General features: G+C 47.3%; 1 protein-coding gene across 1 annotated transcript in view; it reads left to right on the top strand.

Moving 5' to 3' along the window:
- The window catches only part of Ankdd1a (ankyrin repeat and death domain containing 1A), a 30,031-nt gene extending 7,732 nt beyond the window's left edge, over window positions 1-22,299 (top strand). Inside the window, exons 4-15 of the mRNA XM_047541549.1 lie at window positions 258-356; window positions 5,166-5,294; window positions 5,998-6,096; window positions 10,017-10,115; window positions 10,674-10,772; window positions 10,901-10,999; window positions 15,082-15,180; window positions 16,920-17,018; window positions 17,880-17,975; window positions 19,524-19,728; window positions 21,146-21,277; window positions 22,109-22,299. Of these exons, the coding sequence (XP_047397505.1) occupies window positions 258-356; window positions 5,166-5,294; window positions 5,998-6,096; window positions 10,017-10,115; window positions 10,674-10,772; window positions 10,901-10,999; window positions 15,082-15,180; window positions 16,920-17,018; window positions 17,880-17,975; window positions 19,524-19,728; window positions 21,146-21,277; window positions 22,109-22,170 (1,317 nt within the window). The 3' untranslated portion in view covers window positions 22,171-22,299. The remainder of the gene's footprint in view (window positions 1-257; window positions 357-5,165; window positions 5,295-5,997; window positions 6,097-10,016; window positions 10,116-10,673; window positions 10,773-10,900; window positions 11,000-15,081; window positions 15,181-16,919; window positions 17,019-17,879; window positions 17,976-19,523; window positions 19,729-21,145; window positions 21,278-22,108) is intronic.
- The last annotated feature ends 762 nt before the right edge of the window (window positions 22,300-23,061 follow it).

The following is a 23,061-nucleotide window of genomic DNA, read 5'->3' as shown; positions in this document are numbered from 1 at the left end:
AAATAGTTCTTCCTTAGAAAACAATGATAAGAGTAGATGGCAACTGTTTCATTTTTAGATTTTATAGATAAAATCCATAAAGAATACCGTCAAACTTCCTGATCTTTAAGTTCCTAAAGCTTAGTGCTCTCTGGACTGAGTGGCACTTATAGTCAGTCCCCTTGTGGTTATATGGTTTGGCTGTGTAGATAGATGCAGGGCCCAGGTGGCATGGCCACACCTCCTCATTGCCCTCACCTTTCTGTCCTTTCCCCCAGTTTGGGATGAACGCGCTTCTCCTGTCTGCCTGGTTTGGCCACTTGCGAATCCTCCAGATCCTGGTCAACGCTGGGGCCAAGATCCACTGTGAGAACAAGGTAAGACCCAGCCGGCAGCCCCTGCTCTGTGCTGCCCCTGCCCCCAGACACACAGATCTGCTCCCAACTCTGTTCCTTCCTGCCTCTGCAGTTCCGAACTTGCCCCACTCTCTGAGAACCCCTCAGAAGCTGTGCTAGCTCATCCCGGTGAAGCTTCCAAGCTGGCTGCTTCCCCCCAGGGTCTTGGGAGAAGGGCCCAGAGGAGCTTCCAGTGTTTTCAGCAGCAGCAGCAGTGAAAGTGACAGCCTCTTTCTTCTGGTCCCTGCACCCTTTACTACTCCGTGATGTTGGGATGGTCCCCAGCCCCTCTGGCTGGCCTCCTTATTTGTAGGAGAGAAATCAGTGAACACCCCAGGAAGTAGTTAGGATGATGAACTGAAAGGGAAGTGGGTTCACCTCTGCCCTCCTGTCCCACCCTCTCACCTGTGCTCAGCAGTTGGATGGAAGGATCGGCCCCATTTACCAACCCCAGGACCTTCAGTGAGTTTCTTCATCAACCTGAGCCTCAGTTTTCCTCTTAGGTAATGGGGATACTCTTACCCACCTTGGAGCCATGGGAGAAGCAAGCACAGTGTTGCATATGACATACAATATGTGCTCGCACCTTAGGGAACCTGGCAGCCCTCACTGCTCACTGGTGTGTGTGTGTGTGTGGTTTCAGGGAGGAGGGCCCCAGCAGGTCAGAGTGCAGGGAACCCTCCCTGGCCTCTTGACTTTTAGGGTGTCCTTGGCCCCTCAGAAAATGCAAACATCTCCAGGCCAAATGCCTTTGGCCAGGAATTCTCAGACATGGGTCCTTGAAGAGAATTCAGGGGACCTGTGAACTTGGATCCAAAAAATATATATATTTATTTTCATTAACTTCTACTTCAGAATCTAGAATTTCTTTCAATGGTAGAAAATGTAGTTGTTTTCATATTAATTAAATTCTTTGCAATTATCTTAAAATACTCCTTACCCTCATCATTACTTTAAAATTGTAATGGTAATTAGACTCTTCACTAGATGGTATTGTTTAATATATCAATAAAGCATAAATGTTACTAGATTGAAAATTGGTTCTTAATAATTTTGATAACTGTATTTCAATGAAATTGGTTTTCTCTATGGCAGGCAGAATAATGCTCCCCTACAAAGATGTCCATATCCTTTTTAAAAAAATATTTTCTTAGTTGTAGAGGGACACAATATCTTTATTTATTTTTATGTGGTGCTGAGGATCGAACTCAGTGCCTCACATATGCAAGGCAAGTGCTCCACCACTGAGCTACAGCCCCAGCCGGAGATGTCCATATCTTAATCCCCAAAACCTGTGAACCCCAGAGCCTAACACGACAAAAAGAATTTTGCAAATACGATTAAATTAAAGACCTTGAGTTAGGGAGATTATCTTGGATTATCCACATGGGTCTAAGGCACTCACAGGGGTCCTTGCAGGGGAAGGAGAGAGGAAGCAGGAGAGTCAGGGGAGGGTGTGATGAAGGAAGCTGAGGTTGGGGTGATGCAGGTCATGACCCAAGGAATTTAAGTATCCTGCAGGAGCTGGAAACAGCCAGATTCTCCCCAGAACTTGCAAAGGAAGTGTAGCCCTGCCAACCAATTTTAGACTTCTGACCTGAGAACTATAAGAGAATAAACTTGTGCTGTTTTAAGCCACTAAGTTTATAGTAATTTGTTATAGCTAGGAAATTAATACACCATTGTAAGCGTGTGTATTTGATTAAACTTTTTTTCCCATATAATTTATTTAAGTAAACATGCTAAGAAAATCCATAGACTTTACCAGGTGCCAGAAAGGGCCATGGCACATATGAAATCTGGCTTATATCATTGTCAGGATCTTGCAGGTTGGGCGGGGGGGAATGACTGACAACTTCTGGGAAGGATGTCCCTGTTCTGGGTCATAGGATCTGAGCTGGAGTGTGGAAGTGAGGGGCCTCAGAAGGGTGCCCTGAGAGGACACCCAGGTTCAAGCTCAGGGTCCTCCTGTCTAGTCCGTCTGCCTGGCCTAATATGGCCTCAGAGGGGCTCAGTGGCCTGAGGGAGTGCAGAAGCTGTTCTGATAGATTTGCTTTAGAGTTGTGAATGAGCTTCAGTATTCTAGAAAGGGGGGTGTCTTTGTGTATATGGAGGGTGGGGTTCTGAGTAATGGGTTCTTCTAGTCAAGCAGATCCCCTCTATTTTATGTTCTGATTTGGCAACAAATCAATCTAAAATATAATGTCTTAAAGTAACAATGACTTATTACACTGAGGCTGGCTGGGAAGTTCTGGGTTTGCCTGGGCTCACCTATAAGGTTGCTGGCAGCAGGCATGTAGCTGAGGCTGGCCGACTGTGGAAGATCCCACCCATGTGTCTGGGGCCCCTGTAGGGAGGGATGGAACATCTAGGGTAGTGCCTCAGTTTCTCCAGATGGTCATTGATCCTCACCTTGGCCAGCCTGAACTTCTTATGTGGCTGCCTTAAGGCAGCAAAAGAGCAAGAGCTCAAGTAGCAAGGTTTCTTGAGACCAAAGCTGGAAAACCACATGATATCACTTCCGCCAGTGTCTGTAGGCCAGAGCCCATCAGGATCAGCCTATATCCAAGGGAAGGAGAATACTGAATTGGATTCCCCCTCCTGATGAGAAGGATAGCACAATCCTACATTTTAATATATTTAAGATATACTAACATTGCACCTGTTTTTGTTAACATTCTACAATGCATTTAGTCATCTTACCTATTTAATTTCTTCCAAAATTTTGTGGTAACTTCTCAGCTTTTCTTTGCTTTCCATGACTTTGATGTATTTGTAGCAGTCAAGTGTTTTGTAGATTATCTTTTGATTTGGGTTTACCTGATGTTTTTCTCATGATCAGTTTGCATTTATAAATTTGGGATGAAGGTCACCAAGAAAGTGCCTTTCTCATCCTGTCTTACCAGGGACTTCCTGATACCAACATTACCTATCACTAGTGATGTTGACCTTGATCATCTGCTTAAGGTGGTGTCTGGCAGGTTTCTCTAAAGTCAGCATTTTTCCCTTTTCATACTCCATTGTTAGAATCTTTTTTGTGGTTTTCATTTGCATTTCAATAATGACTAATAATGTCAGATAATTTTTCAAATGTAAATTTGCTACCCCTGTTTTTTTTTTTTTTGGGTGTCATTTTGAAAGGACTGATCCAGCTTATTCCAAATTGTTCTTTCTTTCTCTTTCTTTCTTTCTTTCTTTCTTTCTTTCTTTCTTTCTGTGATGCTGAAAGAAAGATACCCTCAAGCTAGGCAAATGCTCTAACACTGACCTATGCCCCTAACCCACCCCCCACTTTCTTTTATGGCGCTAAGGCTTGAACCCCAGGGATACTTAACCTCCGAGTCACATCCCCAGTCCTTTTTATTTTTCATTTTGTGACAGGGTCTTGCTGAGTTGCTTAGGGCCTCTCTAAATTGCTGAGGCAGGCTTTGAATTTGCGATTCTTCTGCCTCAGACTCCTGAGTCACAGATTACAGGCAAGAACCACCATACCCACCTTGTTTTTTAATTTGATTTTGAGAAAGGGTCTCCCTAAATTGCCCAGGCTGACCTTGAACCTGCAATCCTCCTGCCATGGTTGCCCATGTGGATGGATTATAGGTGTGTGTGTGTGTGTGTGTGTGTGTGTGTGTGTGTGTGAGAGAGAGAGAGAGAGAGAGAGAGAGAGAGAGAGAGAGTGTGTGTGTGTGTGTGTGTGTGTGTGTGTGAGAGAGAGAGAGAGAGAGAGAGAGAGAGAGAGAGAGAGAGAGAGAGAGAAAGGAAGGAGATTTCTATATTGCCTGGGCTGGTGTTCCTGGGCTCAAGGGTCCTCCCGCCTCACCTCCTGAGTGTGGGGACTCAGAACTCAGGCACTTCCACAGCCAAATTGTTTTTAATTGTGTTGTTTAATTCCTCACTGGTGAATTTTCAGAGTTCTTTTTATGTTTTGGATATATTTCAAAGTAAATTGCAGACATCAACGCACTTCCCTCTAAATACTTCAGCATGCATGTCATTAGAGTTCAGTTTCTTTATATACAATGAAACACACAAATAAAAAAGTATACTCACTGAGATTTTTGACACCGTCAAGATGTAGACCATTGTTCTGTTGATTTTTATGACCCATTGATGGACTGCAATCTACTATTTGATAAACAATGCTCCAAATAATCTTACCTTGGTACAGGCAGCAGTAGAAGCTCTGGGTCATGAACATAGAATTTGCAATCTCCTTCATTTAAATATTGCTTTTAAGCTCAAGAGACCTTCCTGCCTCTTCCCTCCCGCTAACCAGGCCACTTCCTCTAGTTCCTGCACACCAGAAGTCACCTCCTAGTGACCTGAGTGCTGGGAGCCCTTAGTCACTTGCTTCTTCATTTGCAGCTGTGTGAAGGGAGACAGATGCCTAGAACATTCTCACCTATTCTGTGGGGATGTCTTGGGAGCTGTGAGTGCTGAATTATCTCACCTCACATTTCAAAATCATTTTTCAGTTATAAAATACTTTTTCCATAGGTAGTAGTCCTCCAACCCTACCCGGCAGTTAGGGATTAGCATCCTAATTTGACTTGCACAAACGGAGGCTCAGAGAGGTAGAAGCAACTGGCCTAAGACCACAGAGCTGCTGGGTGTGACCCTGGGGTTTGATCTCTGGCATCCTTAGTCCTACCAGCCCCTCTGAGGTTGAGTGGTTGCCCCAGTGGGTCAGCCCGGGGGCCCCATTTGTGATTCACCATGCGACTTCCCTGGGAAAGCTGTGTTCTGGGACACAGGCAGGGTATGGCAAGGGCCTCTGTTCACAGACTGCAGGGCCCACCCTGGGCTTGTTTCCAGGACGGCCTGACCTTACTGCATTGCGCAGCCCAGAAAGGCCATGTGCCTATGCTGGCGTTCATAATGGAGGACCTGGAGGATGTGGCCCTGGACCGCACAGACAAGGTGAGAACTGCAGGGCCACCCCTCCCTCCCACTGGCTGGGGCTCCTGGAGCCACTTGTACCCTGAAGGCTTACTCCTGGAGTGCAGCTTTTGATCTGTGGGTGACTGTGTCCCACTTGGAACACTGGTCTGGTGGAGACCTTAGGGCACAAATGGTTAGGACAGAAGCAGAACATGGGCAGTTGCCTCAGAGAGGCCCTGATCAAGGACTGGACAGATCAGAGAAGGGCACCCTGCTGCTCTTTCCTGGAGAAGGTGGCATTTGATGAAGGATTTGGATTTGGGGTAAGATTGGAAGGAGGTGGGGAGCACCAGTGGAAATTCTGAGGTGGGAAAGGGCCTTTTGTGTATGAGTTCAGATGAACTGGAATTTTGGGAAGGAAGACAGGTTGGGGTGTTATGGGGAGGGATGGGGAACCTCTTATGGAGATCTGCACTCCAGGAATCTGCTCTTTATTTAGTAGGATGCAGGGAACCACCAAATGGTTGCAGTGAGAGGGGAGACCCCCCCAAGTGGCCATTGTTGGGAAGTGAGGTCCAGGCTTTTCCATGCAGGGTGTGTGGGGCAAGGGCAGAAAGGGGAGAGTATCTGGGCAGGAGAGGCCACTGCAAGCCCAGAGAGGTTGGGAAGCAGAGGCCAGGTGGGCAGGGTGGGTGTGCCCAACGACGGGGCAAGGAAGGTCTCTCTCTCTCTCCCTGGCCAGCTGGGAAGGACGGCGTTTCACAGGGCTGCTGAGCATGGGCAGCTGGATGCTCTGGACTTCCTCGTGGGCTCTGGTTGTGACCACAGTGTCAAAGACAAGGTACTGTGACCGTGAAGTTCTGGGCTTCTAACCAGGATGCAGAACCTCCTGCCACCTTCCTGGCACTGGCACCTCACCTGTGCCTACTCTGACTCCAGCTGTGCAGGGGGGTGCCCAGAGACAGATCAGAGCGGGTCTGATGCTCACCAGCAGGCATTGTAGTGCACACACTGTGGACCTGCCCTGTGCTGTGGCCTGGGGCACAGAGATGCCCAGGATGCAGTTTCTCACTCAAGGAAATCCATGCCATAGTCCTAGGAAGGAGCTGTGATTCCATGGGGGGAACCAGAAGGGCAAATCTGATTGGTTGGCAGTGCTGTCTGCAGTGGGTTGAACAGGATGGTAATTCCACTGGGGTGGAGTGTCTGCTGTTGCCTGGTAGCACACATCTGCATTTGTGCTCTGCCATGGTTGGGGCGACATAGAACGGGAGCAGTTCATTCAGAGTGCAGAGCCTATGAGCAGGATTGCACCAAGTTGAGAAGAGGAGACCCCCCTGAAAATGACTCATGTCATTGGACCGTAATAAGTCAACGAGCAGAATTCTAAACAATGCTTTCAGCAAAGGGAGGAACTCCATTATTAATCTTCTGATGAATAATACATGGGTATTCTGGTTGATGTGCTTGGTGAGGATTTAAGGGAGTTCTGTTTGTAAGGTAGTGACAGAGAGCTCACAGAACAAGTGCACCACAGGATCTGAGTATTGGAAAGTTCTTCATTAAGGGTCAGTGAAGCCTTCTTGCTTTTACTGCTGTGGAATCTGAGGCCCAGAGAGGGAGATGCCTTAGCCAAGGTCACACAGCAAGATAAAGGTAGGGTAGACTTTGAAAATAGCATCCTGGTGTATCGCCCTATGTTCCTCTCACTTACCAGGCTGCCTCGTAAGGCATCAGACCCTTGCGGTCTGCACTGGACCTGTCCACATTCATTCTTTGAGGATAAAAACTGTGTCAGGGCTCGAGACTCAGATTACGCAGGATTCCTTTGTTCTGAAAAGACAGGCTGAGCAGGTCCTGCTTTGTGGCAGGAACTGGATGTACTGAGGGAGCAAGGACCCTCTGCAGGACAGGCTCACCCAGGAGACAAAATTGATCTGATCTCAGGGCCCCAGGAAAGCAGAAGCATCAAATTCAGAGAAAGAAAAATCCAGCTATGACCCAGAATCTTACAATCAGAAATTCTAGAAAGCAGCTTCTAGAATTGTGCACCCCTGTTAAGTTTCGGTTTTCAAATTAGAAGTGTTTTCATTTTTAATCTCATTTGGGGAGGGGTGCAGTCAGCTTTTCAAGATTTAGGTCCCTGAAGGTCTGACTAGGACCCTGGGGTCTGCCGAGGAGGGTGGATCTCGGAGTCAAGGACAACATGGGTCCACTGCACCTGCTGAAGTGAGCCCAGAGGTGCTGCTGGCCACTGGAGTGGCCAGGTGTTGCCGATGAGGCCTCCCAGGTCAAGAAGCTGGGCATCCCCCAGGTGGGGGAAGAGGGCATCAGGCCCAAGGCTAAGGCTACCTTCTGCCCAGCTCTCCTGCCCCAGTCCCCTGCCCTGCCCGGGAAAGTGTAGAAACCCCCTGTGAGGCTGTCTCTGCATGCACTAGTAGCTTTGAAGAGCAGAACATGGGTGTGGATATTCCAGAAGGAAGAAGAAAGCCCCACATTTTCTCTGTGCCCTGCTAACTGGGGCCTATGTGGGCCCCTCATGGTTCACCTGCTTCCTGTGTGTCTCTGAACACAGGCTGACATCGTGACTGATCCTTGCTTACCGCAGCCCAGAAAAAGCCACTGTGTCCCTGGAGAGGGTGAGGAGGAGCAGAATGAAGCTGTTGGGGAGAGATTTTAAATTTATTAATACAATCATAAAGGAAATTTAAATGTTTCATCTTTGGTCCCATAAAATAGATATAGTGTGTAGACTGGTCATTTGGGGGAGTGTCATTCTTTTTTTTTTTGGGTGGTGCTGGGGATTGAACCCAGGGTTTTGTTCATACTAGGCAAGCACCCTACCTACTGAGCTATATCCCCAGCCCGGGAGTGTGTTTTTTATTTATTTTTATTTTTATTTTATTTTTTTGCTATGCTGGGGATCAAACCCAGGGCTTCTGTTACCATGCACCATGAGTTACATCCCCAGCTCCTGTTTTTAACATTTTTTTGGTATTGGGGATTAACCCAGGCCCTTAACCACTGAGCCACCTCCCCAGCCCTTTTTTGTATTTCACTGAGTCACCGAGTTGTTTAGGGGCTCGTTAAGTTGCTGGGACTGGCTTTGGACTCGAGCTCCTCCTTCCTCAGCCCCCAAGCTGCTGGGATTGCAGGCGGGCACCATTGGCCCAGCTCTGTTTTTAGCTAATTTAAGGATTGCTTTGGTTTTGGTACATGTTCCCATCTTTACTGGACTGTAAGCATTTGTGCTAAATGTGAATGTCTGCGTTCCTCTCTCCCTCCCTCAGGAAGGCATCAAGATGGGTCAAGGTAGGAAACAGAGCTTGAGCTAGTCCCCGTGCCTGGTCCAGCTAAGTCATGAGCCAGGGGCTTCTAGGCCTGATGAGTAGCCAATGCGGGGCCTTCCCTTCTGGATGCCTTTGTAGTTTCCTCAGGGACCTTGCTCTGATCCTCTATCTGTGCTTCCTCTTTAGGGTCATGTCTTTTCTCTGGTAGGCCATTTCCAGCTGCTTTCTCCTTTTCTGGGGCCTCTTCACCTCACTCTGCAGTAAGAGCTTTTTAAAGGCTGCGCCAGCAGGCTGACCTTGGAGCACCCACTTCTAATACAAAGACATTGTGCCCTTTGCCCTGCGCAGTGGAGCCACCTCTCTCAGCTCTGTCACTGTCACCTTTAGACTTCTCAAGTGCAGGGCAACCACCTGTCCCTTGGTTCTCAAGCCCTCCTTGGCCCCCTGAAGACCCTATCTTGCTACTGACTCTACCCCAGGCCTGTTCTAGGTACCTAGGGAAACTTCTGAGAACAAAATGGTCAGAGCTCCCTGCCCTCCTGCAGCTTCTGCTCCAGCATCAAGAAGTAGATTATGAAAGATAAGCACAGCAGACATCAGTAACAGAGGGTGTTGGAAGGTGATCAGTGGGGAGAGGAAGAGGTGAGCAGAGCGGCTCGGGGGCAGGAGGACAGAGGTGGAGCTACAGGTTGGAAGAGCGAGTCAAGCAGTCCCATCTTTCAGCAAGAAGCCGACCTCTTCCTAGCAAAGGCCTGAAGGGCCCCCGGATGAGCCAAGCAGCGGCTGAGCCCAGGGGAGCCTTATAGGAGCAGTGAGAAGGGATGGATCTAGGGTACCCCAGGGGAGACTGGCTTCAGGTGGATGTGGGTGAAGCAGGGTTTTAATTAATTAATTAATTAATTAACTAACTAATTAATTTTGTGGGACTGGGGATTGAGCCCAGGGTGCTCTACCACTGAGCTACATCCTCAGCCCTTTTAATTTTTTTTTTATTTCATTTTTGGTACTAGGGATGCCATTAAGCCATTCCTTTTTTTATGTTTTATTTTGAGACAGTGTCTCCCTAAGTTGCTTAGAGCCTTGCTAAGTTGCTGAGGCTGGCTTTAAACTTGCAATCCTCCTGCCTCAGCTTCCCACGTAGCTGGGATTATAGGTGTGCACCACTGTGCCCAGTTTATTTTGAAAGCAATGTGTCTACCTTGAAGTATAAGAAAAGAGAGACCAGGATTTGACCCTTGAAAGTGTCCTTGGTTGTAGTTTTTTGGTATAGTTCTTGGAGGCAATGTGGCATTGGCCCAGAGTATAAGGCTGTACCTTGTCACATACTTGCTCTGTGACCCCTGGACATGTCACTTCTGGGCCTCAGCTTCCATGTCTATAAAATGAGGGGCAGTGCCCCTGGGGTCCCGTGAGTCTGTGTGGTTCCAGGGCCCCATGTCTGCTGGTCCCTCAGGTGCTCTTCTCCCCGCAGGAGGGGAACACAGCCCTTCACCTGGCTGCTAGGCAGGGCCATGTGGCTGTGCTGCAGCGCCTTGTGGACATCGGGCTGGACCTGGAGGAGCAGAATGTGGTAAGTCACCACCCAGGGGTGCAGAGATGTGAGACACTCAATGGCTTCCTACTTTTGAGGAACTCCTAGCCTGTGGAGCAGCCTAATTTCCCCCTGGTTGAGACTCTAAAACCTGGAAGCTGAGCATATGTCCTCAGAATGACACCTATTAGGAAAAGATAAGCAGCAGCCAGATCCAGGCTGGGCTGGAGCAAGGTGTGACAGACCACCACGACTTCATACTCGGGGTGTTTCACGAAGAGGGACGTTGCCATGTCTAGGATGGTCAGGGGGGACTTCCTGGGTGGAGTAGGAGGAAATAGACAAAGCTGGGGCTGCGATGGCTTGAAGGGCGAGGAGGACATAAACAGAGATGTGGAGCAGAGAACTAAGGTTCCACGTACATGCTTCACACAGTGAGAATATTGGGTGCAGGCTCAGATGCCCCATGTAACCAAGACCCTTGTCCTCAGTAGTGGGCAGTGGAGTACCTGCGGAGCCTAGGAGCCATGGCACAGGGTTGTCACCTTGGGATCTGGCCTTGGCCTCCCCCACATCCTCACACCCTGTGTGTTTCAGGAAGGTCTGACGGCTCTGCATGCGGCAGCTGAGGGGATCCACCCCAACTGCGTGCAGCTCCTCCTCCGGGCAGGGAGCGCCGTGAACGCCCTCACCCAGGTAGCCAGGCCTCCTGGTGTCTGCCCTCAGCCCTAGCAGAGTAGTGAGATGCAAACGGATCCTGAAGTGCTGTGTCGACCCCACACTGGGAGGACCTGTGACATTGAGCTGGTGCCTCTTTCCCTCAGAGAAAGCTAAGCTGCCTCCACTATGCAGCTCTTGGTGGCTCTGAGGACATGTGCCGGGCCCTCATTCATGCAGGAGGCTGCACCAATGTGGCTGATCATGTAAGTGTGGGGGCCTGAACTGAAGGGGGTCCCCATTGCAAAGTCTCCCATGACCACACCGATGAAGCACAGCAGGTAAAAAGGGGCACTTCAATCGCTGGGGTTGGGGTGGGGGCTGGGACCAGGGGAGCAGGCAGTACTTAGGAGAGTCAAATAATGTTCTATCTGTAACAGGACTGAAATCAGGCTTGTACTTTGTCCCAGCTAAATTATCTGCTCCTCTTTTCTGTTCATTTATGTACTGAGTCTTTCTTTCCCCCTGGTACTGGGGATGGAACTCAGGGGTGCTCTACCACTGAGCTGTATACCCAGAACTTTTTATTTTTAATTTTGAAACCCACTCCCAAGATAATGACATTTTCTTTCTTTTTTCTTTTGGTACTAGAGATTGAACCCAGGGGTGCTTAACCACTGAGCCACATCCCCTTCCAGGGACAGGGACTAAGTTGCTGAGGCTGGCTCTGAACTTGGAATCCTTCTGCCTCAGCCTCCCTGGTTGCTGGGATCAAGTGTTCACCACTGCACCCAGCCCAAGATAATGGCGCTTTCCATTCAGGAGGGCAGAGCCTTCTTTCCCTAATCATCTCTTGAAGGTCCCACCTCCCAACACTGTTGGACTAGAGATTAAGTTTCCAATGTGTGAACTTTAGGGGTTACATTCAAACCATAGCATGTAAGGATCACAACTCAGCAATACAAAGGAAGAAACTATTGACATGCAACAACTTGTATGGAGCTCAAGGGAATTATGTTGGGTGAAAAAAGCAAGTCTCAAAGTTTATGTATTGTATGATTCCACTTTTACAACTTTTTTCTCTTTGTGTATGTGCTACTGGGGATTGAACCCAGAGGCATTTTACCACTGAGCTACATCCCCAGGACCCACCCCTTTTTAAAAAATTTTATTTTGAGATATGTTCCCACAAAGTTGCTTAGGGTCTCACTAAGTTGCTGAAGCTGGCCTTGAACTTCTGATTTTCCTGCCTCAGCCTCCTGATTTGCTGGGGTTATAGGAGTGCATCATAATGCCCAGCCACGGATTTAACGTTCTTGGAATGAAAAACTAGAAATAAACAGATTTGTTGCTGGGGCTTAGGGAGAGGGGTTGGATGGAGGAGGGAGGAGGCTGTGGTCATAAAGAGATGACATAAGGGCTCCTTGTGATGAACTGCTCTGTGTCTTGAATGTGTGGTAGATATACAAATCTACACATGTGATAAAATTGCATGGAAGTAAACACACAAACACAGGTGAGACTGGAACATTCTAAATATCAGTGGATGTTCTGATCTTGTCAATATCTTTCTTGGGATATTTACAATAACTTTGGAGAAACTGACTATCTGTATTGTTTCCTAATTGCATATGAATTTTTGATTATTTCAAAATTTAAATTTAAATTAGAAAATGTTTTGCTTGTATATATACTTAAAAAAATCTTTGGAAGTGTTCAGATAAAAGCAGTAACTGGGTGGAGCTGGGCATGGTGGTGCATGCCTGTAATCCCAGGGGCTCGGGAGGCTGAGACAGGAGGATCGTGAGTTCAAGCCAGCCTCTGCAATTTATCAAGGCCCTGTCTTAAAATAAAAAAATAAAAAGGGCTGAGGATGTGGCTTAGAGGTTGAGCACCCTGGGTTCAATCCCCAGTAACTCACTATCCCCCGTTCCCAGCCTCCAAGAAAAGCAGTAACAGATTATCAGTGGGGTTTGAGGCCAGGGAGAATGCAGCAGAAGGTTGATGGGGTGGGAAGATCTTTTGTCCTTTTTGGTACTTTTGGATTTTATAGACGAAACATAAAATAATGAAAAGCCATACTTATTTTCTTACCATTCTCCCTCCCCATGACGTTGCTCAGATCTGTTTCCTGGAAGACCGAGGCATATCTGGCATATTTGATTTTTGTATCTCTAGCCTGTCACCTCTTGGGAAGCCACCGTGATGGCTCCAAGTTTCAGGGCTTGTCAGAGTCCTGCCCTTGAACCACTGTCCAGTCTGGGCTCATCCGCTCTCACAGGCCTTCTTGTAGCCTGATTTTGATATCACATTCATCTGGCAAATGATTTCAGGACACTGTTGAAGTTTCCTAGTAGTTTTACCTGGGTTTTAAAACTTTCTTTTTGTGACATTTATGAACATATTGGCTTGGAATTATATTAAACCTGAAAATAATGACACATTTAATATTAATTAAATTAATAATTAATTTTTTTCACTTGGAACATGACGTCTTGCCATTTCTTTACATCCTTCACTATCCTTTAGTGATTTTATGTGACTTCTGTTTACATGAATCTTATCCATGTCTAGTTATATCCTTCACAAATACTTTATATTGTTTGCCCATCATTGTGAACAGATTATCTTTTTAAATTTGTGTCACTTCTTGTGGGCATTCAATATATGGATGCTATTAACTTGGATATTTTTCTCTTCTATATGACTTTTTTTGGTACTGGGGATGGAACCCAGGGGTGCTTAACTACTGAGCCACGTCCTCAGTCCTTTTTCATATTTTATTTAGGGACTGGATCTTGCCGAGTTGCTTAGGGCCTTGCCAAGTTGCTTAGGGCCTCCCTAAGTTGCTGAGGCTGGCTTGAACTCAAGATCCTCCTGCCTCAGCCTCCCAAGCCACTGGGATTACAGGCATGCTCCACTACTCCTGGATTCTATGACTTTTTTTTTTTTTTTTTTTTTTAGTTGTTGATGAACCTTTATTTTGTTTATTTATATGCAGTGCTGAGAATTGAACCTAGTGCCTCACATATGCTAGGCAAACACTCTACCACTGAGTCACAAACCCAACCCTCTGTATGACTTTTTAAAATTAGTTCTACTAGGGTTTTATTGGGCAGAGTGGGAGCAACTATCTTAACCTGTCTAGATAGACAACCACCTTGCCTACAAATGATGATATTGTGAAAATCTTCTTTTCCAATACTGAAAAACCCTCCCCCAGCCTTGGCCTAAACTGGTAATGACAATAATGGGTATATATATATAAAATGTTCGATAGCCCTTTTACGCTCAACAGATGAGCATAAACTTCCACAATAAGTTTAGATGTATCTGTACCATCAACTTCACGGGCTTCGTACTCTTCCACTGTATGTGTGTCCCTCCATTGCCTAGAGAGGGGGCTGCTGTGGTAGTGTTTCCACTTTGTCATTTAGTCAGGGGACTAAAGGGGACCACTGGGGATGGTGTTTTCCATCCTTGAAAAAGGACTTGGATGAGCACTGGGCTTGGAGTGAAGTCTCTTTCCTGTTCCTATCTGGTTCTTTTACTCATTCATTTCATACGTAAATAGTTATCAGGCACTTGCCTAGGTGCTGGGGGTAGAAAGTCTTGTAAGACACGGTGCCTGTTAGCTGTGTGTTCTTGGAAAAGTTGCTTAAATTTTCTGAACCTCAGTGTTTCCATTTGAAGATGAAGAAACTACTAAGAATTCGTACCATCCCTGTGTACACATGGGATTAATGAGATAGAGAACATGTGAATTAATGAGATAGAGAATCTGAAGGTGGTGTTGCTAGATGAGGCCTTTCCAAGGATCACTTGCCAGATGAAGATAGTAGAGGAAGCCAGGTGCCGTGGTGCACACCTGTAATCCTAGTGGCTAGAGAGGCTGAGAGAGGAGGATCACGAGTTCAAAGCCAGCTTCGGCAAAAAGTGAGGTGCTAAGCAACTAAGTGAGACACTGTCTCTAAATAAAATATAAAATAGGGCTGGAGATGTGGCTCAGTGGTTGAGTGCCCTGAGTTCAATCCCCGGTATCCTCCTCCCCCAGAAAAAAGATAGCAGAGGAAAGGAAATGTCTTGCCCAATGTCACACAGTAAGCACATATCCAAGATGGCATAGTAGTCTCAATCTTGGATATGCAGACCCTCACTTGCTTTTAGGACTAGTTTTACAGATGACTCCAGGAATTCAGTCTTTGGGGTTGTGAATGTTGTTTGAGATGCCAAAAGGGCCAAACCCAGAAGCACTATACGCCTCCTTGCTCCTGACTCCCATGCCCAGCCTGTAACTGGGCAGTCCTGGGAGGGACACATCCATTGATCCATGTGTCTCCTCCCACAGCAGGGTACTTCTCCTGTGCACTTGGCTGTGAAGCACAACTTCCCTGCCCTGGTCCAGCTCTTCATAGAGGTCCACAGTGACCTGGATGCCATCGACAATGTAAGTGTTTGTAGCAACCATCCTGTCCCCAGGGGGCATCTGGGTACTCTCCAAGGCTGACAGAGCTTGACCAGGGTTCCCGGAGTGGTTCAGAGTTGAGAAATTCCTTTTTTAGCTTTTATTTCTATTTTATTTTATTTTCCCATACTTTTAGTGGTACATTATAAATATACATAATGGTGACTTTCATTGTTACTCCTTTTAGCTTTTTTAAAAAATTATAGATGGACACAATACCTTTATTTTATTTATTTATTTTTATGTGGTGCTGAGGACCAAACCCAGTGCCTCACATGTGCTAGGAAAGTGCTCTACCACTGAGCTACAACCCTGGCTCCTCTTTTTAGCTTTAAAAAAGTTGTTTGATGCTGGGTGCAGTAGTGCATGCCTGTAATCCCAGAGACTCGGGGACTAAGGCAGGAAGATTGCAAGTTTGAGGCCAGCCTCAATAACTTAGCAAGGCCCTAAGCAACTTAGTGAGAACCTGTCTCAAAATAAAAAGTAAAAGGGCTGGAAATACAGCTCAGTGGTAAACCACCCCTGGGTTAAATCCCCAGTTCCCAAAAAAAAAAAAAAAAAAAAAGGTTGTTTGAATATCTGTTGAAAGTATATTGTTTTATTAACCATTTCCCTATTTTGAACATTTTGGTTATTTCTAGGTTTTTTAGGTTTTTATCTCTATCTATCTACATACATATATGTATATATAATATATATGTATGTGTGTACATATATACATGTATAACACTACAGTGAACATATTATATTCAATTTCTTCCTTTCATTGATTTTTTTTTTTTTTCTTAGAGAAAATTCTCAGGGCACAGGTGACTGGGGCATTCTTATGTAACCAAAGTCCTGAAGTTGTGATTTGCAAGGAGCCCTTTTAAATCCTTGTCCCCATTCTACCCCCACCCCCACCGTATCATATTCGGTGCCAGCCCACACGTCCCATGGGGAGTGGGAAGCAGTTTGGCAGAGTGTATCATATACCTTTGAAAAGATCTGCATTTGCCCTTCAGGGAACTGAGCCTCAAGGAATGTATTAAAAGCTCATGCAGTGTAGAAAAAGAGTGATTCACTAATTTTTACCTGGCTGCCCAAAACACCTGGAATGAAGGCACCACTCAAAAGAAAAAGAAAAAAGAAATGTCAACTGAGTGAGGTGTTAAACTAAGTGGGAAAACAACAACAACAACAATAACAACAACAACAACTCATGCAGAGACTTTCATTGCAGGGTGAGGGATATACCTCAGCATGTGCAAGGAAGGCCCTGACCTTGAGCCCTGCACCCCTCCCCAGCAAAAAAAAAATTAAAAAATGAATAAATAAAATAAAATAAAACCAATATTTACTATTAACTCTCAATTTGAAGATGACCCAGATATTTAATAATAGAGAAGTGATTAGGTAAATTATGATACAGACATAAATAGGCCATCAGAGTTTAGTAAATACAGTGTTTATCAGAGTTTATAATACATGGAAAGTGTTATGATAGGTGGAAAAATAAGATTGAAATGTATATACAGGATGATCTCAAATATATAAAAGGACTAGAAATTCACTAGGATCATCATGGAGCATCATGATGATTCAACTCAACCCACCCTCCTGCCCTTCATCACAACTTCGTTAAGGCCCAGTGGGAGTGTCCCACCCAGGTCCTGCCCTGGCATTGAGCAGCAGGTCACCAGACCTGCTTTTCTACTCATCTGTCCCCTTGACTTCTCCAGAGGCAGCAGACACCCCTCCACCTGGCCGCTGAGCACGCCTGGCAGGACATAGCAGAGATGCTCCTCGTGACTGGGGTTGACTTAACCCTGAGAGATAAGGTACCTCTGCTCAGAGCCTGCCTCCCTCTCAGGCCGTCACAGCTCCCTCCTTGCCAGAGACCCTGCTGCAAATGTCTCCTTCCTCCAGATCTCTCCTCTGTTCAAAAGCAGCCTCCTTGAGGAAGCCTTCCCACTCCCACCCTCCCCCCACTTCCAGCCCTCCCACTCCCTGCCCTCCCTCTTTTGAGGTCCCTCAGCCTCCAACCAACCCTTCTCCTGGTCTCGGCACAGTCTATGGTTTCTTTCTGCCTCTTGACCCCACCAGACCGTGAACTCCCTGAATTTCCTGGTGGGGGTTGCTGGGAGTAGCAGGAGTCCTGTATCACTGCCCCGCACCCCCTGCATGTGTACCAGGGCTTGGGGATGCTTCCTGGCACATCGTGCCTGTGGGTGGCTACTTCCTTGAGTTGCTGGAGGTCTCTCTCCAAAGAGCGGAAGGCTTGGGATGAGGCTGGAGATCACAGGTACATGAGAGGAGGGCACTTGCCCACATCACTCAGTGAGGCCAGCCGGGATGGTGGGGTCAGGGTTGGAGACCAGGATCAGGCTAGACCTGGGAAAAGGCTCCCTGCTTTGAGTTGGGCCCCAGGAAGCTAGCCAGATGTGAAGGGCAACTTTCCATCTCACTGTGGGTTCCTGGCAGTGACTGGGAGACCTGAGGCACAGGACCTGGCACCTGCAGGATGGTGGGCAAACATGAAAGGATGAGTCCACACCCTCTTCTCGGGGCTCTGATTTCTTTGTCTGAAAAATGGGACTGGGAATAACATCAGCTCACAGGAGGGTCTGTAATCAGTGGCAGAGGCCACGCTGCACCCCTCCTGTAGAAACTCTGGCTTCCCTTCTGCCTCTTACCTGCAGCAAGGAAAAACCGCCCTGGAAGTGGCCGCCCGCAGCAACCATATCAACCTGGTGGACATGATCATCAAAGCGGACCGTTTCTACAGATGGGAGAAGGTATGGAGGCCCCATGCTCCATTGGTGTCTCATGTTGGAAAGAGAACAGCCTTGGCTCTGGGTTTGAGTTCCAGACCTGACCAGTTCTGGGGCCCCTGTCTCCAAGTGGGTGATAATCCCTGCTTTGCACCCAGGCACGCTGAAACAAGGTTGATCGAGGTCTGTGCCTGTGATCTTGCTGCTGGACACTGCTGGAGCTCCTGGCTACTGAATGCATGACTGAATACTTGGGTGAATAAAGGGATGACAAGGTGGTTCCATCTCCCTGACATCTCTAAGTGATTGAAATTGCTGCGTGGGGTATTTTATTTAGGCAACTTTCTTGAACCCAGAGGAAAAGTGTGCTGGAAATGATTGGTGATGTCTACTGCAGACTGGGGAAAGTAGAGGAGCAGAATGTAAGGCCATGCTTGGGCTGTTCCAATCCGCAAATAGGAATAGGGAATGGGGAGGTTTGGAAGGTGTCCTTGGGGATGTTTTCATATGTAGAAAACTTTTGTATTTGCTTTAGTTTTCAAAATCAATGTTAATTTTTTTTTTAAGGTACTGGGGATTGAACCCAGGGCAAGTGCTTGCTAGACAAGTACTTTACCACTGGGTACGCTGTCAGTCCTTTTTATTTTATTTTGAGTCAGTCTCACTAAGTTGTCCAGGCTGGCCTTGAGCTTGTGATCCTCCTGCCTCAGTCTCCCCTCTGGGATGACAGACATTCACCATTGTACCTGGCCCTAAGAAACAATTTTTAATTTTAGGTTCCCGGGTCATCACCTCACAGGTGACTGGCCACAGACCAACGGTTGAGCAGGATGTAAGATCTGGAGCTGTAGAAGTAAAGTGTTTTTTTTCCACCCTGAACTTTGAAATAACCAGAACTCAATATTCATTCCCTTTAGAGGGGCTTAGGTTTTTGTGGTTTTAATTTATGTTCTTTCCAAATTCTTTTGTAACCTCAAATGTTATCACCTACTTTGCCTAGAAAGGACCCTGTGACCCAAGCCTTCCCTACTTCTGGGATTCAGCATGTCTGATGCTTGGCCTGCCTGATTCTGGCCACAGTCATTCTGTTGACAACCTCGCTGTAAGAACCCTGAGCGGGACTGTGCTGTGACTCAGTGGTTTAGCACTCATAGGACCCTGGGTTCTGTCCCCAGCACTGCCAACAAAACCAAATCAAACAAAAATCATGAAGAGAGAAAAACTTCTGACCAGAGGAATTTGGGAAGGCCTCCTGGCGGAGGTGGCTCAGGAGTGGTCTTTTGACTATGGCAGTGGGGTTGAGGGTCAGGGAGGTGAGAAACAAAATTCTGGGTGGAAGAACAGTGTGAGTACCTCGGGTTCCAAGGCATGGCATGGAGTCAGAAACTCTAGTGGTGGACATTGAGCCTCAGGTCCCACTGACTCTGGTTCCAGGCTCCTCAGCAGAGGTGGCTGTAGGTAATTGAGGCTGCAGCCCTGTACCACTCCTATTCAAGATCACAAGAGGGAGCTTGGCATGGAACCACCCCCCCACACACCCTGGCTTCTTCACTTTTGGGATCTACTCCACAGGACCACCTTTCATGCAGGGACCCCAATGACTCCTCTGGAAAGAGCTTGTCGTTTAAGCAGGACCATCGGCAAGAAACACAGCAGTTCCGCTCTGTGCTGTGGCGACTGGCCTCCAGGTATCTCCGGCCCCAGGAGTGGAAGAAGCTGGCATGTTCCTGGGGGTTCACTGAGGCACACATCTATGCCATCGAGCAACAATGGACAGGTACCAGCCTGCCTCACCCACCCCACCTAAAGCACCCAGTGTGGGACACTTGAGTTGTTCTGTGCTCCTGGGTAAAGAGCCTGTGCAACCTGTGGCCCAGCCCTACACTGCTTCCTGCTCCCCACAGGCCCCTTCCCACCTCTGGCTCCTTGCTCAGGGTGTATGCTCTCCTCTCCCTCCCAGTGACCTGAGGATGTCATGGTCTTCAGAATCAACCCAAGCCGAGAGTCCAAATGTAAACTCTATTGCAAATGAGAATTCTCATATGTTATAAAGGAGATTTGCAAATTATGGGAGTGGGGACAAATACTATTTAATAGTGTTGAGATAACTGAGTGGACCAGTTGAGGTTTTCCCACCAGTCACATCAAAGGCAAGCAGCATGAGACAGTGAACCAGCTAATCTGGATCTGATGGTTGTGGCCAAGCATCTGTCTTCAGGCAGGAAGAGCTGACCTAGTCACAGGGTTTAAAACACGTTAACCGGCAACACTGGACACTGGATAGTGCGGGCAGTTATTTTCCAGACGTGGTTATATACTGGGATCACCTGAAAAGCTTTGAAACTGCTCAAGGCCTGAGCCACACCCAGACTCGGGCACATCTGAATTCGGGCAAGGTGAGCCCCTGGTGCCAGTATTTTCCCATGCTTCCCAGATCTTTCCAATGAGCATCTAAGGCTGAGAACCACTGGTGTAGGGAAGAGGACATGGCCAGCTCTGCCTCTCAGTAAGCTCTCTTATCCAGAAAACAGGGCCAGCATGGTGCCTGCCTGTAATCCCAGTGGCTCAGGAGGCTGAGACAGGAGGATTGCAAGTTCAAAGCCAGCCTCAGAAAAAGTGAGGTGCTAAGCAACTCAGTGAGACTCTATCTCTAAATAAAATATGAAATAGGGCTGGGGATGTGGCTCAGTGGTTGAGTGCCCCTGGGTTCAATCCCTGGTACCCCACCCCCACAGGAAGGAAGGAAGGAAGGAAGGAAGGAAGGAAGGAAGGGAAGGAAGGGAAAGAAAGGAAGAAAGAAAGGAAGAAAGAAAGAAAGAAAGAAAAAGAAAGGAAAGAAACAGGGCCACTAGCCTGTAAGGCACAAATTGTGATCAGCTGAAGAGATAATACACATAATCGTGTGCATCCCGGTACCGCAGGGACAAATGCCGTTTCTCTCTTTCTTCAGAGTGGCACTGACAGATTGTGCAGTGGATGCCCAGGAGAAAGCCTGGGACATTCTAGGTCCCCGAGACATAACTCTTACCCCACCCTATGTGAGTTGCTGCTCCTCCCCACCCCTGGCCACCTCTGGGCTGAGCCTGGTGGAGGGGCCTGGGGAGGTCCTTGACCTCTTTTGCAGCTGGGCATGCTCAGGAGGCCAGGGCTGCATAGACATGGTTGGCTTCTCTCTCTCCCCTCATCATCCTCAGGCACCAGGAGCTACCAGGAGCATGGCCACAGGATGCTGCTCATCTGGTTGCATGGTGTGGCCACAGCTGGTGAGAATCCCAGCAAAGAACTGTTCCAGGGCCTGGTGGCCATTGGCAGGAGGGACCTGGCCGGTAAGAGTCGGGCTCCTACTCAGGAGCTGCGTGCCCCCAAGGGCTGCTCAGACCAGAATGCCATGATGCTGACCGATCCTTCCAGATTCTTAGTCCTAGCCCTCCTCCTCCTCAAACCCAGGAGGAGCCTTGGGCAAATCACAGTGCCCCCTGGCCCTGGTTTCCCCATCATTGTAGTGAGAGTGGCGGCCTAAATGAACCTTCTGATTTTCACAGCCCCTTATAATCTCTCCCTTGCCAACCTTCCATGCCTTGATTTTCCCCCATAGTTTGGAATAAGTCTGGAATAGCCTTCAGACTTCTTTTTCACAAACAAGACTTGTGAACCCAACTGGCTTAATATAAGTTGAACCAGTCAGATCTGGTAAATAAAACTTTGGAGGCCTTCACAACCTACTTAAGCATGCCAATCCCAAAATCCTGATTTGGGACTCAGAGAGTCTCGTGGGACCTTCAGGCCCGCAGGATAAAAGGTCTGGTACTAATCCCTCATTGAAAACAAAATCAGCTCACAATGTCCACTGACATCTGGCACCATGGGACAAATGCCGCTGCTGTGTCAGGCATCAGTGATAGTCATGGAGTCCACGTTAATCAGGAGGCAACAAGGAAAGCCCCAGCATGGTGGCTGTCCCACGGCTGCCAGAGGCAAGGTGGGAAAGCAGAGGATTATTTCAGGGTGGAGGAATTAGGGATGACTTTTTTCTTTTTCCAGAATATTCTCATATAAAGTTGTTGCACCTTTTCTTAGCACCATGTCTGGCAGGATATTAAAAAATAAAACCAGCCCTTGTGGTAGAACTGAGGCAATACAATTCTTGTGTTTTACAGAAAGTATCAGGAAGAAAGCAAATGCTGAGCCGAAGGCCCCCAGGAGGTGCACAGCCATGTAGGCAGGGGCCACCTGAAGATGACCAACCCTTAAGGGATTTTCAAAGGATCAGTGTTAACAGACCCCCAGCTGCTTCTACTGAAAAACCCAGTGAAGCAGAGACCAGCAGGCAAATGCTTATAATTCAGATGCCCATTCTAGGTTTTGCAGGTGATTGGTCCCAGGCCTTTGGGGTCTTTGCTCATTTTCACCTCCATTCTCTTGGACTCTCACAGCCTCTTCACTAATGTTCAAGGGACATCTTTATAGATCGGACACTGAGGCCCTGGTCACACCACTAATCAGGTGAAGGGACCTGGTGTCAAATCCAGCCTCCCTCCCACCCAACTCTGGGAAAGGGCTCCATCTATCTCTTTCAAAATGAACTGTTCTTAACTCATTCACTGTGTGTGTGCTCGCGTGCGTGTGCGTGCGTGTGTGTGTGTGTGTGTGTGTGTGTGTTGCTGTACTGAGAACCCAGGGGTGCTTTACCACTGAACCACATCCCCAGAGTTTATTTTTCATTTTGAGACAGGGTCTCACTAAGTTGCTGAGGCTGGCCTCGAACTTGCGACCCGCCTGCCTCAGCCTCAGCAGCTAGGATTACAGGTGTGCATCATCACACTTGTTTGTTCACTGGTTTTTAAGAATGCCATGCTTGTTCCACAGCTAGCTGTAGTTACAAATTTATTTGTACATTTGGACAATTCCAGGAGGGATGTACCCTCATTTCCCCTTCTTATTGTATAATCTTTATGTTTAAAATTTTTAATTTCAAAATCATTTCAGACATACAAAAAAGTTGCAGAAATAGTATGAAGAATTTCCAAATACTCTTTAGACAACTTTCCCACTTACGTAACTACAGTATAATTTTTTAAACCAGGAAATTAACATTGTGCAATGCTGTTTG

This window comes from Sciurus carolinensis, chromosome 2 (assembly GCF_902686445.1).
Source record: "Sciurus carolinensis chromosome 2, mSciCar1.2, whole genome shotgun sequence".
Taxonomy (NCBI): domain Eukaryota; kingdom Metazoa; phylum Chordata; class Mammalia; order Rodentia; family Sciuridae; genus Sciurus; species Sciurus carolinensis.
This window is presented reverse-complemented; position numbering and strand designations above follow the sequence as displayed.